Source organism: Stegastes partitus, unplaced genomic scaffold (assembly GCF_000690725.1).
Source record: "Stegastes partitus isolate 25-593 unplaced genomic scaffold, Stegastes_partitus-1.0.2 Scaffold425, whole genome shotgun sequence".
Taxonomy (NCBI): domain Eukaryota; kingdom Metazoa; phylum Chordata; class Actinopteri; family Pomacentridae; genus Stegastes; species Stegastes partitus.
Window position 1 is genome coordinate 348,208 of NW_007578156.1, and position 14,072 is coordinate 362,279.

Sequence of the window (14,072 nt, forward strand, 5' to 3'; positions counted from 1 at the left end):
AAACATCATTAACAAGCTCCTTTTATGTTTCTGCCTTTCCAGTTTCAGGCGTGTATCGCCGGCAGGCTGATGAATAGAAACTTCCCAACAGGGGAAGTCCTGCTTTTGCCTATTGTGTCTCATAATAGCCATCATACTGTAAACTGCACATTTCCCACTGGATCAGGAAGACTGATGAACAGGCAGCGGTTATTGTTGCACCACTCTGCCTGGTAACAAGGATGTGGGATGTTGGAAAGGTGGGAACTGGTGAGTGGCTATATAGGTTACACATGGTTTTCATTTGCATCAGTTAAGGCTCTGCCACATCCTGCACTGAGCACTAATATAACAAACAGGAACAAAGGATTTAACATCTTATTTCTCTTACTCTCACACACGCAAATGCCACATATACAGATAGAAGGTTAAGAGCAGTGATCACGTCACCCGTTAAAGAGCGGAGGCGGTGGGGTTGTCTTTTGTTTCTTTGTGAGCGAAACAAGTGGGTATTAAGCAACGTATGTTGATGCAAGTCTGAGACGGGAAAAATAAAGACGTCTGCTGACTTGTGACTCCTTCAAGGGGGAATCCAGTAACTTAGCAATGCACTTCTTTTTACTGCACTTCCACAAAATTGGGTAACTTGGGACTAATGGTTTTAAAGGAGAAAAACAGCTCACAGGAGATGCAGCAAGATCTGAGAAATATCATTAAAAGTCCCTAGTTTGGGGTTTAACCTAAAAAAAATACTGGATCCTGCACTTTCCATATTACAATCTATTTGTGTTTTTCTTTGAAAAAGTGAAACTGCTTGGCAAATGTCTTGTCTTTCAAACTCACACCACCAGTTTGTAGCCCAGATGTTCTGTTAAAAAATTTGTAGTCGAGGTCTATTTCAGCGACAATAAAGCTAAAGTTACACTTGGGGCTCCACATGTTCTTTGAACAAGTACACATGCTTGCGTCATTTGTACCTGACAGAGAAGCATAACTGTTCTAATATTACCTACAACCTGAATATAATATGAAGAGTTCATTTGCAACAACAGATAACTCCATCTTCACAAACCTTCAGAAACCCACATCGTCTACCTGAGACATCAATCAAACTTATCTCTATTTTTGTCATTTCTACTCAGTCAAGTTCACTCAACTTCAGCTTGATTGATATTATCTCAAGCAAACAACAACAAAAAAGTTTTCTGAAAATCTAAAAAAAATGGAGTGATCTGTTTTTGCAAATGTTGACGTAGCACCCATGATGTCACCCACGGATTTGCGGACTTCTGCTTTGAAACTTCCTGTTTGGATTTTGACCGTCGCAATGTTTTGAAACGAGCCGTAACAAGTGAGGGTGGATGTCACTGCTACACATGACAAGGTCGCAAACCATACCCTGCATTATTGTCTATTTTTCTAGAAATGGGACCACAATTTACCAAATGAGCATTATTCTGTATTAAAGGAGACTTGGAACCAACAACTGAGACCATAAAATTTATATTAAAGTGTTTACTGAGGTAACAAATCAAATCAGAAATCGGGTCATTGTCTCAAGGACTTCCTCACTATTAGACTTCTTTTTTTGTTAACCAGAAGAGTCGCCCCCTGCTGGATGTCAGAATAAATGCACATTGTGGCTACGTCCATCTTTTATAGATAATTTTAGGTAACACTTCAATGACACGATCAGTCAAATCAAGAACAATAATGAACATGAAACAGAAAACTGATTAATTATCCTCTTTTTTTTGTGCCACCAGTGCACCATTATAAAAGGTTACAATCAAGTTTTTCACCTTGTTAACATGTCTATGTGGTGTGTTTTTTAATATGCAGCAGGACAGAGGATGAGTGAATAAGCAATCTAGACAATGACTAAGCATTTCCACACTGAATTGCATATTCAGACTAGTGGGGTTTCACACGTAACGATCTTAAGGAACTGGCATCTTCTGGATCGGTTTGTGGTTCGAACTTGACCAGCCGATTTACTCCAGCGTTACAGTTTGTGATTGTGTAGTGTCGAGTAGTTTTACAGTGTTTGAGTAGTCGTAGGTGAGCTGCTGAGCTGCCGTGGGTGAGGAGGCACGGACACAGATAGAGGCTGCGTAGATCCACACATTCTAGAGGAAAAAATGGTGTAGAGTTACATCTAACCCATTTTAAGGCAGGAAGGGAATCATTTCATGGAAAAACTTCTAAATATGTGACTTTGGTACACAGAGATGACTTTCTAGGGGTTAAATCAGCGAGCAGAGAGAGATTAATAGGAAACTAATACGCCTGACGTCAATGAAAATTTACTGTTGCTTAGAATGAAGATAATTTCAAGTTGTTAACAAAATGCTGACCGTTTGTCCATAATGTTATCAAACAGGCGTCACAGCAGCTCAGTAGTTACGTACCAACCAAATACAGCAATTAGTGTGTCATAGGTATTCTGACGTGCTTTAACAGGAAAAGCGCAGACTTAATTAAAAACATTGTTCCAGTGAAGTGGAGGTGGATTCACAATGCCGGGATCCAGAAACTAGCTGACACAGGTAAACGCTGAGATGTTGTGAAAAGGCTTTCAGTGGAGGTTTACGCTCTGTTCAAGTGCTTTCTTGCTACAAGTGTCGAATCAGAAAACACGTTGACCTTTAAGTAAGGCATTACAAACTCAGGAAGAGCTCAATAGTATTCCTGAACTGCTGCAACCTACAAACACGGTTTATTTTTGGTGTGCACAGCCAGTGGAAGAGAGGGATTAATACCCAAGACTTTTTTTTCCATTTCAACTGCATATTATTCCATTTAGCCGCACATGGAGCTATGCGGGGAAAATAACATTTAACCATTATTTAATCATATTTTGTGTTGCCCCAGATGTCCCAATCTCAGCCTTCAGCTTCACCGAGGGGTTCGGTTTGTGATCTTTGTTTTCCTAAGCGTGCTGTTCCTGCCAGTCTCTGCCCGCTCAGTGCTGAATCTGCTGAAAAGCTATCAGTTTAAGGCTAAATGTCTGGTTTCGTTACACTTATCACAATGTCTGCACTTTAAATCGGGCGTGGTGCGGCGCTCCAGCCTCTAAATGTCAGAGGGAGGTATTGTGTGGGTGAGAAAATACAGGTGCGAGGAAGTTGAACAATCAACATTTTAACATCTTTATGGGCCACATTCTTTTTCAGAGCCATGTCTCATATGGCACGGTTTCCCAAGCTCTGCAGGAAAACACCTCCATTACAGGAGATGCTGATTCAGTCTGTGCAAGCTGAGGCTACCCTCGCCCCGACCCAGCTATATCCGCAAGGAAACCCCCCCTCCCCTCCTGCCTGATTTGCCCTGACACTGAAGCATGCGTACAGTCACTGTCTGAACTCTGGAGACCACAAGAGAGAATCAGCAAGACCCCAAAAACTCTCCCTCCTCCCCACATCTCCTGCAGCCTGTTAATGAACTACCACACAAACTCATGCTGGTTTTTTTTTCTCTTTCTTTCGCCGCCTCTTCCATCGCAACAGGGCCACATCTGTTTTCCATAAGCGCATACATGTCATCACAAAGAAGAGAGGGGGGGAAGGAGGGGAAGGACTGGAAGAGGAGGGGGAAGGGTGTGTATATCAAGGGAATTGTGAACTTCTAGGAGTGGTAAGACTGTCAGAAATATGGCTGCCATTTATCACCTCTTCTTGCAAATGTTTTCATGACGCAGGCTCGAATCTCCTCAATAAAGAACAAGAAACATAAGGGAACGAGGGGAAACCGAGGGTAAATAGGATACAGACAAAGCAAGGAAAACTCCCAGTCAGAGGAGAGTAAGAGAGTCAGTGAGACATGCAGAGATCAGAAAGGCCACATCAGAGGCTGCCTTTGAAAGCCGAGCTTGGTGTGCCACTATGCTGAGCTCCCAACAGCGGTGGACACAAAGACCTATGTGGTTACGCTGAGGAGGGGAGGAGTCGTCAGGGGGACTGCTTACAGAGCGAAAACATATTGTTTTTACTGCCCACTCACCAGCACATGAGCGGCCTCGCTCAGCTGACTGGCTCCTAGCGCTGACCTGAGCTCTGAGCCAGACACAGGTGGTCCTCCGTGGTCCTCCAGCTGCCACTGGCGGTTTTGTAAAAAGACCCACACCTGCAGAAACATTGTTTTGAGTCATCGCTACATCTGTCCAAGGCTCTCGAGCAAAAAATCTGGCATTCCTGGGAGCTGGGCAGGTCCACAACTGCCTTCAACGGTCATGAGCTGAAGTGAATGAAAACTCTGCTCATCTTAGGTAAAAAGCTGCAGTCTGGGCTTTAGTGGCTGATGGCCCCAAAAATAGCAGTGAGCTGCTTTCAAACATGCACTTCTTTTTCTTAATCTGACGGAAGCGGAGCGCGTCGGCTTCATGTCTGATTTAGCACTCTGGTCACTTTTTCTGTTAAAAATGGCGACGGCTGTCTTACTGAGCGGGACATTTCTGTAACAGCACACAGTCACGTTAACAGATAGACACGGACTAGCAGTGAACTTGAAGTTGTGAGAAGGGTTTCTGGAAAGTCTTTCCACACTTTTAGCTCCAATATTGGTCCATAAAAGGCAGTTTTGAGGGAAAATCATAAAACACAACTCTATCATTTTTTCCTTCTATTTCACATCTATTAAAAAGTGAAATATCCATAAATATACAACTTAACTGGTAACATAAATGTTATAACAGGAGCTGAAGTTTTGTTTGTTGCTTCCACTTATTTGCAGGAATCTTTTCTCAGATTTCAATAAATACCTGAAAACAGGTGGTTTTGGGAACGTTTTGTCACAGTACCCCTTGGTCCTGGAATCTGCTCCAGAAAACACTCAAACTATCTGACCTTGTTTCCTTGGGAGGTTTTAATTGTTTGTTACCATCTGTAAAAACAGAAGTCTGTAGCTGCTTTAATTGAGTTGCCATGTACTGGATGTATTTATGCCTTGTAGTGATTACATATTATTATATTGTTTGTGTTGTATTGTTGTAACCCTTGTTGCTGCCCCCTTGGCCGGGGCTCCCTTGCAAAAAAGATGTCCATCTCAATGGCACTCACCCGGTTAAATAAAACCTAAATAAATACAAATAAATAAAATCAAACAGCAGCAGTGTAACCCGTCGTCCTCAGGTCGAGTTATTCGCTCCATCACAGCTGTCGGGATATTTTTATTTTACAAAAGCGACAATGCTATACATCTCATGTCTGCAAAGTGTTTCAGAACTCACAGTGTGAGTTCAGGCCAGGTTTACGGTAAGTAAAGGGCTTCAGAGCTCTTTGTTGTTGCCACATTTCTTAACCTTCTTTGGTCGTCCTACAGTGTCCTACCATGTGTTTAGTCAGTATTTTTAAATCAACACTGGATGAGTAACAACCCCACAGAGAAGCATTTCAGCAGCTTTCAGGCCACTGCTTTCATTATGTTACACCAAAACACTTGACACAAACCAAAATGTAGAGGGTTTGCTCATATCACTGAAACGTCTCCGGCACTTTTATGCTCTCCAGAAGATGACCTCTTTCCTGTTTGGACATTATATGAGCGCTTCCTCCAGCACTTTATATTTAGAACTTTATGTAAACCTCCTACTTTCACGTGGACATTGACGTGAAATGTGCTGAGCAAATTCATTCTCGAAAGAGGACTAACTTATTTACTTTCCACCCATATTGTGAAACCGACCAGCTGCCAAGCATGCTGCTCATTAACCCAACACCCAGCCCAGGTATAGATGGGCCTTTCAACCTCTTGTTACGTTTTCTTTGATAAAACTCAGTGTTGTATGCTTGTTCGCAGCTTCAGTGCCCCCTATGTAGCATAAGCAACATATAAATATTTGATAAATGGCTTATAAGAAACTTTGTAGATATTAAAGGCTCATCAATATCCAGCAGAATTGAACCTCTATCCATCCATCATCTATACACCCCATAATCCTCACTAGGCTCGTCAGGGGGCTGGAGTCTATCCCAGCTGACTCAGGGTGAAGGCAGGGGACACCCTGGACAGGTCACCAGTCTATCACAGAGCTATACTTGGAGACAGACAACCAAGCACACTCACATTCACACCTACAGACAATTTAGAATCACCAATTAACCTCAACATGTTTTTGGACTGTGGGAGGAAGCCAGAGAACCCGGAGAGAACCCACGCTGCACGGGGAGAACATGGAGACTCCACGCAGAAAGATCCCGGGTGTCCTCATCGGGACGCAAACCGGCGACCTTCTTGCTGCGAGGCAATGGTGCTCATTTTATTACAAGATTTAAGGATTTTATATTATTACAACTGTTTTACTATATTATCATTATCTGTTTATACAACAGCCATCACAATAGCACCAGAGGAATTAGAGTTGTGAAGAAATACACTAATAAACACGGACATAATCATACATTATGATCTCTTGAACCATTTATTAGTTGTTTATATGCTGCTTTTAGGTGTAAAAAATGAGGGACTTTGAAAGCGTGAGATGATCATTATCTTGCCTTCCTGCTTTTTCACTCAAACACATTGTGATTCTCAAAAGAAACAATCCCTTCGATGAAGACGTCATCGCTTCAACATCTTAATCCGCCTCTCACAAACCAACGCACACACACACACTGACACACATTCATGGTGTTCATATCAAAAAGTTAAGCAGAGACGAAAGCCTAAACCTTCCTCCGCGCTCTCCTTCCTACAGTTGCTGCCCCACTTAGAAATTTGTTCTCGAGCTGCCAGAGAGATGCCAACGTGAAAGATTCGCTGGTCCTCGCAGAGTCCAGACACATCGAGTTGCATCAGGGCAGAAAAATGTTCTGCTCAGCGACCATAGGGCTGTAATTACATAGGAGCACTGCTGAGCTCTGCAGGATGAACGTCAAGACCGGAGAGATGGAACAAGGCGAGTGAAGGAGGAAGAGGGCAAATGCATGATTTATAATAGACCGAAAGAAGTGTGGGTAACATGATGATACGTAGTAAAGAGGGTCAACACTCCAAACTGAGAGGAGCAAAGTTAAAGAAAAACCAATTGGGGCAGCGACTTAATGTGCCACTGAAGGAAAGAGGGGTTTGCCACTTGCTGGCGTGTTGTGTGTGTCCTCAAGTATTCTCTTACAGTCTGAGTAACTGAAGTGCACTCAGTCATTCTCCTTGTTCCATGTGTCTTCACTGAGCTGAGCTACAACGTGCTGTGACTGACACCTTGTGGATTCTAAGCATAACCACTGAAGTAACTTGCAGAGCGACTACTTTGCTTCAACTTGGAGATATTTCCCAGTGCAAAGGATTAACAGTTTTGAACCAGACCCGAAAAGAAACGTCACAATAATTTCAAACTTCAATTTTTATTATTTGTACATTCACCACTGATAGGCGTACTCAAAGAAGAAATTAAAAAACGAAAACAAATCTTTGTACTAAAATGATAAAATAACGATTAAAAAACAATATTAAAACCATTGGTGAGAAAACTCATAATGCAACCTCCCCTCTTGGGCCTGTATTATCACTACAGGGTAAAGAGAATGGGAGGAAGAGGAGGAGGAGGAGGAGGAGGAGGAGAGGGAGGAAGAAGAGAATCAATAAGGACATAATCATAACATGTGTCAGGTGTGACAGATTCTCTCCCAGAGAATCATCCCGTCTCTTAACAGAGGGAGAGGAACACTGCATTGCCTTAGTAGTTATTCCACGCTTGTTGAAAAATACCCCAGAGCTGCCTCATTTAAAGACTTAATTTTTAGTAATCTTACATGTCTGTACAAAACGCCAAACACATAGATTTCAATATTTTCTGATTTTTGCAAGCCTCCGCACAGAGGACCCAGTTTTCTCTTTAGGCAGGAATGGCAAGAGTAGCCTTGTACTACATGCAGCAACAAAAGGATCCCTCATCCAAATTGCAGAGCTGTTAAACACTGAGGCGACGACAGTTGATTGCAAATCATAATTGGCACCTACACTTTGGGAGCAAATGGGGAACGTTGAGGTAAATAATTAAAAAATTACCCAGTGTGCCATACTGCTATGCCGTCAAGACAAAAAACCCAAGAAGAAAAAAAAAAGAGAGAGAGAGAGAGGCAAACATATAAAGAAAAATATATCAAACCTTGACAGGAGCGAGACGTACAGCACTCTGAGAAACAACACTGCAAAGAATCATGGTCCCCTTTAAGCATGACTGCGTGTAGGTGTAGATGTGCTTTAAAAAAGGTGACGAATTTGAGAGATGGTAACGACATCAGTTGGTCCTCTGTTGGGTCGTAGTTGTAACAAAGTACATGTAGTGAAAGGCAAATGAAAGAGGGTGGTCTCTAGGACAGTTCCATCGGCTGATTGACCGTTAGCGCCGTCTTTCTCGTGGTTCGCTGCGGCTGCGTGAGCGCCGGCCGCCGCCTGCCCCGCTGCCCCCCGGCCTACGGTAGCCATCCCTGCGTTTGTCGTTCTCCCTCTCCCTTTCCCTCTCCCTGTCCCTGTCTCTGTGTCTGTCTCGACCCCGGTCTCTGTCCCTCTCTCTGTCTCTTTCCTTGTCCTTCTCACCCTCACTCCGGTCTCCCGTTGTGCCGCCCGCAGCTTTCATCCTCTCCTTGCGCTCCTCCTCCTCTTCTTGCTCCTTCCTCCGCTTCTCGCGCTCTTTCATCCGCTCGGCTCTGGCAGCTTCCCGTTGAAGAAACTGAAACGAAAAGACGCACAAGACTTTTAAAACTTCAATTACACATCGAGAGCATGTGTGTAAAATGTGAGCAGTAAAGGCAGCAAACAGATTCTAGAAACTGTTCTGTCACCTGTTCCTCGGTAAGTGGAAGCCAGTAGATGCACGGAGCTGCTTTAGTTTTGCGGAACAAGTCGTCGAGCAGCTTTGCAGGCGGATCCTCGGCTGCTTTCTCTGTCGGAGGAAGCAGAGTCCATATTAAACCAAAGTCTGTTTTTAAAAAATGTATATACAATCTAACTCCGTGTCTCCAAGTCTTACCCTTCTTCTCCGTCTTCTTCTCCTTACTCTTTCCTCTCTCTTTACGTCGTCTCTCTCTAGAGCGCGACCTTCGGGGACCTCCCTCCTTCTCCTCTCCAGGCTTCCCAAACTCTTTGACCTTGTCGCGATCCCACTCCCGCTCTGCTCGGGCACGCTCCCTGCGCTCCATCTCACGCTCGCGCTCGGCCCACTGGTCTCGCTCGGGGAGGAGGGAGGGCAGGCCCAAGGTCCGACCACGGCCGGAGCCAGGCCCTTGATCCTCTGCTCCGGGTCTGTCGGCTGCACCCAAGCCTTTGTGGAAGTCCAACTACGAAGCGCAGATATGTTCAGGCTACAGATGGCAAAGCACCGTGGGTGGAACAAATAAAACAGACTGATAAGATCTTACCTCATCCTGCTGGCAGAAGTCAACGCTGAGGACTTTTGGGTTGCTCTGAGGCCATTTCACTCCGTGTAGTGCTGCCCGTGTTGCGACTGCCTCCTCTATACTAGAGTACTACACAGAGAAAAAAAAGCAGGGCTCTGTGAGACAGAAGAACCTTCAGATGGCCAAAAAGCAGTCTGGTTCTCAGATGCAGTGCTCAAAATAACACATGCTTGTAATTACTCACAGTGACATAGCAGTGGGATTTGATTTTGTCGATCCAGAAGCCTTCTTCCACCAGGGTGCCAGTCCTGCTGAGCAGTTCCTTCAGCTGCCCCAGAGTGAATGGTCTCACCTAAACAGAATATCAAAAGTGCACTTTACAGCAAGAACATAATTTGAACATATGCTCAATGTGACAAAACTGAATTAAGTGTACATATAATTTAACAAAAAATATAAAAATTTATATGGAGAATAAGTGAGAAAATGCTTCCTTCTTTGGGTAGTGACTGATGTGATTAGTTACTAAATATTCATAGAAATGTGAAGATGAAGATATAAAGTTTGGTCCTAAAAGATGAATTACAGGCGATTAGGGAAAAAGACGGATCATTTAGTGATGAAGTCGTGCCAGTTCATGCCAGACTGTTCTCTCACCAGGTTGCAGACATGAACAATAGCAGAGACTTTGCCGCGAGGTGGTGAGGGCTGCCGGGCCGTACGAACAGGGTCATCGATCGTGATGGAAACACCCGTTTTCTGCTGGCTGATGGAGCGACGAATGAGGGTGTCGCTGGGGGTCACTAGGATCAAGAAGAACAGTTAACATCTCGGTTACTTTGCTCACACTGTCTATACTGCTCTTATCATGTAATGACACCAAATCTCGTAATACGTTTGTAAATTTAACTCAGGAAAAACCATAACTACATTCATTAAAAAAAATCCTATCTGCTACCCATACCTTTGACATTATATTGATTGTGTTCTGCATGGTGTTGGTATTACAAAAAACTTAAATTCAACATCTAAATTAAAGTTCAGGAATTGATGGATATAAAGCAAAAAAATAAAAAATAAAAAAAATGTGCTGGACTTATTACCAGTGTTCATTTCTACATCATGGCTGATATGTGTTGGTGACTGGGTTTCCACGGCTCCAGAAATGGAGGTATCTATGGGCTCTTCGTGGGCCTTTGACCTTTCCCGGTCTCCCCGTACATCTTCTTCCTCCAACTCCTCACACCTGCTTCTCTTTGCCTCTTTCTGACCATTCTCCTGGTTCTCTGAATGCACCACCTTGAATACAGGCAATCATCGGTTGAGAGATAATTTCAGACTTTCCTAAAGAGCACTTCAAACTAACGACACCACTTTTATATCATTCGATGATTCAAAACCAGGACCAGGTGTGCACTAACCTGTGTGACCGTGCGTCGGATCTGAAGGTCCTGGTCAGAGCGCTCCCTGTCTTCATCCTCAGCACCAGAGAGGACAGTTTCCTCTGGATGCAGGTCCACTACTGCCTCCTGGCCGAGACAGGGCTTGATGTCTGGGATCAGAGACTACGTGCAAAAAGTGAGCAAAAGCGCAAGTTGGTTAAGCTTCCTAAATTAAACACAGGCAGAGCAGATGCCTTTAAGTGTGTCCTTGCACGCACAAGGGCATTACTAATAACCATAACTTAACATATTTTTTAATGTGCTGCAAATACCTTTAGTGAATCAGTTGTGATGCTGATTGAAGGTTTCTTGGCAGTGACAGCTGTGCTAGAGCCCCACCTCCTCTTACGACCGGCTACAGCCGCAGACTCCTGGTCACCCTCTGCACTGCCGGTGCCTGGGGAAGATTTACTGCCTAGTAAGACATTAAAAATATAGATACTGTATAACACACCGTAGCAGCACAAGTGATACTACAAGAACAAATCTATGTAAATAACAGTCTTCTGACTGCAAGTTAAAATATAGATCATGATCATACAATACACATCATTTAAGATTTTTTATGTCACGTCCCAAAACCGTAGTGCAGTAATGCGATTGATACACACATTAATAATGATGTAAACTATATATAAAAGATAATATATTGAGATGGAAAAGGCTCAGTATTACCACAAGTGATTAGTTGTACATGCGTATAAGGAAGAGAGCAATGTAGGAGAGTGTACTTACTGCTAAGAGAGATCTTGCGAGCTGAGAAGGCCTTTGGAGTCTGAAATAGAAGAAGATATAAACAACCCGACATACACGGGAGAGGTGAGAGGCAGACACTATGGTAGGGATAAATGGTCAAGGTCAAGGTAGAGGAAAGGTGGAACAATAACAGGAAGGGGACAAGTGGGGACTGAGAATGAATGATAGAGACTGCTGTGCAAGGTCATTTTTAAATCCATGTGTGGTGGTGGCACCATGCTAAGTTGTTTTTGTGTTCAGGTTAACCCTGTGCCATTTAAATGTTTTGATGGTCTACACCTGTCGATGCTTAAATGCAGCTTTCTAAAATGAAACTGCAGCTGCAGTCTCCATCAGACAAACATGATCTAGTGGAAATACTACAGTTTAAATTCAAGCCCTAAAATGTTTACATTTTAAAGCTTTGTGTCTGAATAGACACATTATCTCCAATTAGTTTCACACAAGTAACAGTTAACCAAGAATAAAGGTTCTAAAATTTAAAACAGGTTTCGAAAATATCTGGATTAAACTGCAGTAACCACAATCTGATAAACTGTTTCCCAGCTGCTTTTCCCAGCAAAGACTACAAAGAATATCACTGGAAACTAAACACACTTAATATAACGCTATGAAATATAACATTGAGTAAACATCTACTTATTCCCTGGTACCACTGACACCTGATCCTTACTGGTTTGGATATGGCCCAATCACGACTGCATGTACTGTATCTAGGCAACAAGGGTCCAATCAATGGTGGCTGAGATGTTTGGATGAAAATCTGAAAGCTCGCTGGCTGGCAGGATGGGTTCAATTGTTCATTTGGGTAGGGGCTTTGAAATGCTTTTGGCCGAAGCAGTCATCCGGTGTTTAGCATTAGTCCTTTTAGAGACGTAGCAGGCTCTTAGAACAGAAAGAAACGATGAGAGTCCAATTACATGGAAACCAGATGATGAATTCTGTCAACAGTCACTGAGCACACAAATCCAGAATTCTGATTTAAATGTTCGTTGTATTTAGGAAGCAGGAAGTTCATACGGACTGTCACGGTAGACGATAGCTGTTGTAATGAGGCAGCCAAATGGCAAGTCCTTCTCCATTGTAAAGAAGAATGTATCCAGGCCACAGCAGTCCAGACAGGAGCTCTAAGCTATCTGAAAAATCACTGAGCATCCAAGAAGTGCACTTGTGGGTATTTTGCCCATTCCAAGAAATGAACAAAATCCATATGTCCTTTCAAGCATGTTCCAGTTCATAATCCATAATGCCCACATTTTTTTTGCATGTAAAAAAAAAAAAAATGTCTTTCAGTGTAACAATCAAAAAGAGATTCCACTCTGAAAACCGTTTCACTGCAGCCTTTAACTTGACTTGATGTGAGCACACTTTCTTGCTTGTGTTCTCCAAGTCCATTTTAAGGGCACAGGGCCATATTATTGGGTGACAGGCTACAAGAGGTGGGCAACATTGACTAGCCAACCCCTTCTTTGAATCTCCCAGTCCGATTATTAGCTCTTGCCGGCCATATCGATGAAAATGAGGCAGCCTTTGTTGCCAGGGGTGTCCCTCTGTAGTGCAGCATTGGGGGCTTATCTGTAGTCAACTCTGGATTCTTGGGGACAGTGGAACAGGTGCAGCAGTAGCAGTAGTAGTGGCAGAGGTAGTATGCAGGTACCATTAGGGGCAATGGAAGAGGCATGAGCACCTTTGTAACAAAGCAATCATTTGGGGTTTAAACATCAGCCACAGTGAGAAAACACCCTTGCTGTTTCTGCCTATGACAGTGCCAACAAAGGTTTTACAAACAGCCAAATCAAAAATGTCATTTCCTACACAGTCTACCACTCATTAAGCCACCGAAAGGATCTTTAAAAATAAAACATAAGTCAAAAGCTTTCAACAACGAACATAGACTTATAATCAAATTACCTATAATATAATGTAAACAGGATAATAAAAACCATTTGTCACACACACAGCTAAAAAGGCTTAAAACGTCCAACCACCCAAGGCCTCAGTTATCGACAGCTTTGAGAACCCACATGACAGGTGGTTCTTCAGGTGCCTTACCTCCTCGCTGGTCTCTGGAGGCTTCTCTGGATCTGCCATTGCAGTCTCCTTCACCTGCCTGCATAGAGTTAAAAACATATATGACCAGGAAAAGAGGGAAGAGTCAAACACACCATGAGCATAAAGGATTAAAAATATTTTTAAAATCAGGTTATAACATATTATCGTATAATCGTATAAAATGATTGAGGATAATCGATTAAAATAACATCTCATGTCAAGTTTCTAAATAATAAAAAACAACACACAATTAAAAGTAAAGTTAAGATTTTGCTGATCCTTGTTGGGAAATTGCTCAAAATTTGCTCATTTGTCACCAATTACATGAAATAAATATAATTAGTTGTTAAATTGTGTATGTGTGCAAAAGCACATCAGGTCACAAATTATTACTCTAAGTATAAAACTATCTAGGCTAATTAAATGAAGCATTACAACAAATTAATAATTTACACATGCAATAACACACATAGCATTAAAGTTTAATAAGGCAATAAAATAAATAAAA

General features: G+C 42.7%; 1 protein-coding gene across 3 annotated transcripts in view; it reads right to left on the reverse strand.

The window, feature by feature from the left end:
• Positions 1-14,072, reverse strand: part of acin1a (apoptotic chromatin condensation inducer 1a) — a 30,856-nt gene that overhangs the window by 6,212 nt on the left and 10,572 nt on the right. Inside the window, exons 8-18 of one of the 3 annotated variants that reach the window (XM_008286007.1) lie at positions 13,565-13,622; positions 11,492-11,531; positions 11,029-11,171; positions 10,736-10,879; positions 10,418-10,613; positions 9,972-10,117; positions 9,559-9,666; positions 9,336-9,443; positions 8,948-9,254; positions 8,760-8,860; positions 8,470-8,647 (exon numbers count right to left, since the gene is read on the reverse strand). In XM_008286007.1, coding sequence (XP_008284229.1) covers positions 8,470-8,647; positions 8,760-8,860; positions 8,948-9,254; positions 9,336-9,443; positions 9,559-9,666; positions 9,972-10,117; positions 10,418-10,613; positions 10,736-10,879; positions 11,029-11,171; positions 11,492-11,531; positions 13,565-13,622 — 1,529 coding nt within the window. Of the gene's footprint in view, positions 1-7,300; positions 8,648-8,759; positions 8,861-8,947; positions 9,255-9,335; positions 9,444-9,558; positions 9,667-9,971; positions 10,118-10,417; positions 10,614-10,735; positions 10,880-11,028; positions 11,172-11,491; positions 11,532-13,564; positions 13,623-14,072 lie in introns of those variants that run through there. The other 2 variants (XM_008286006.1, XM_008286005.1) reach the window with 2 other exon arrangements.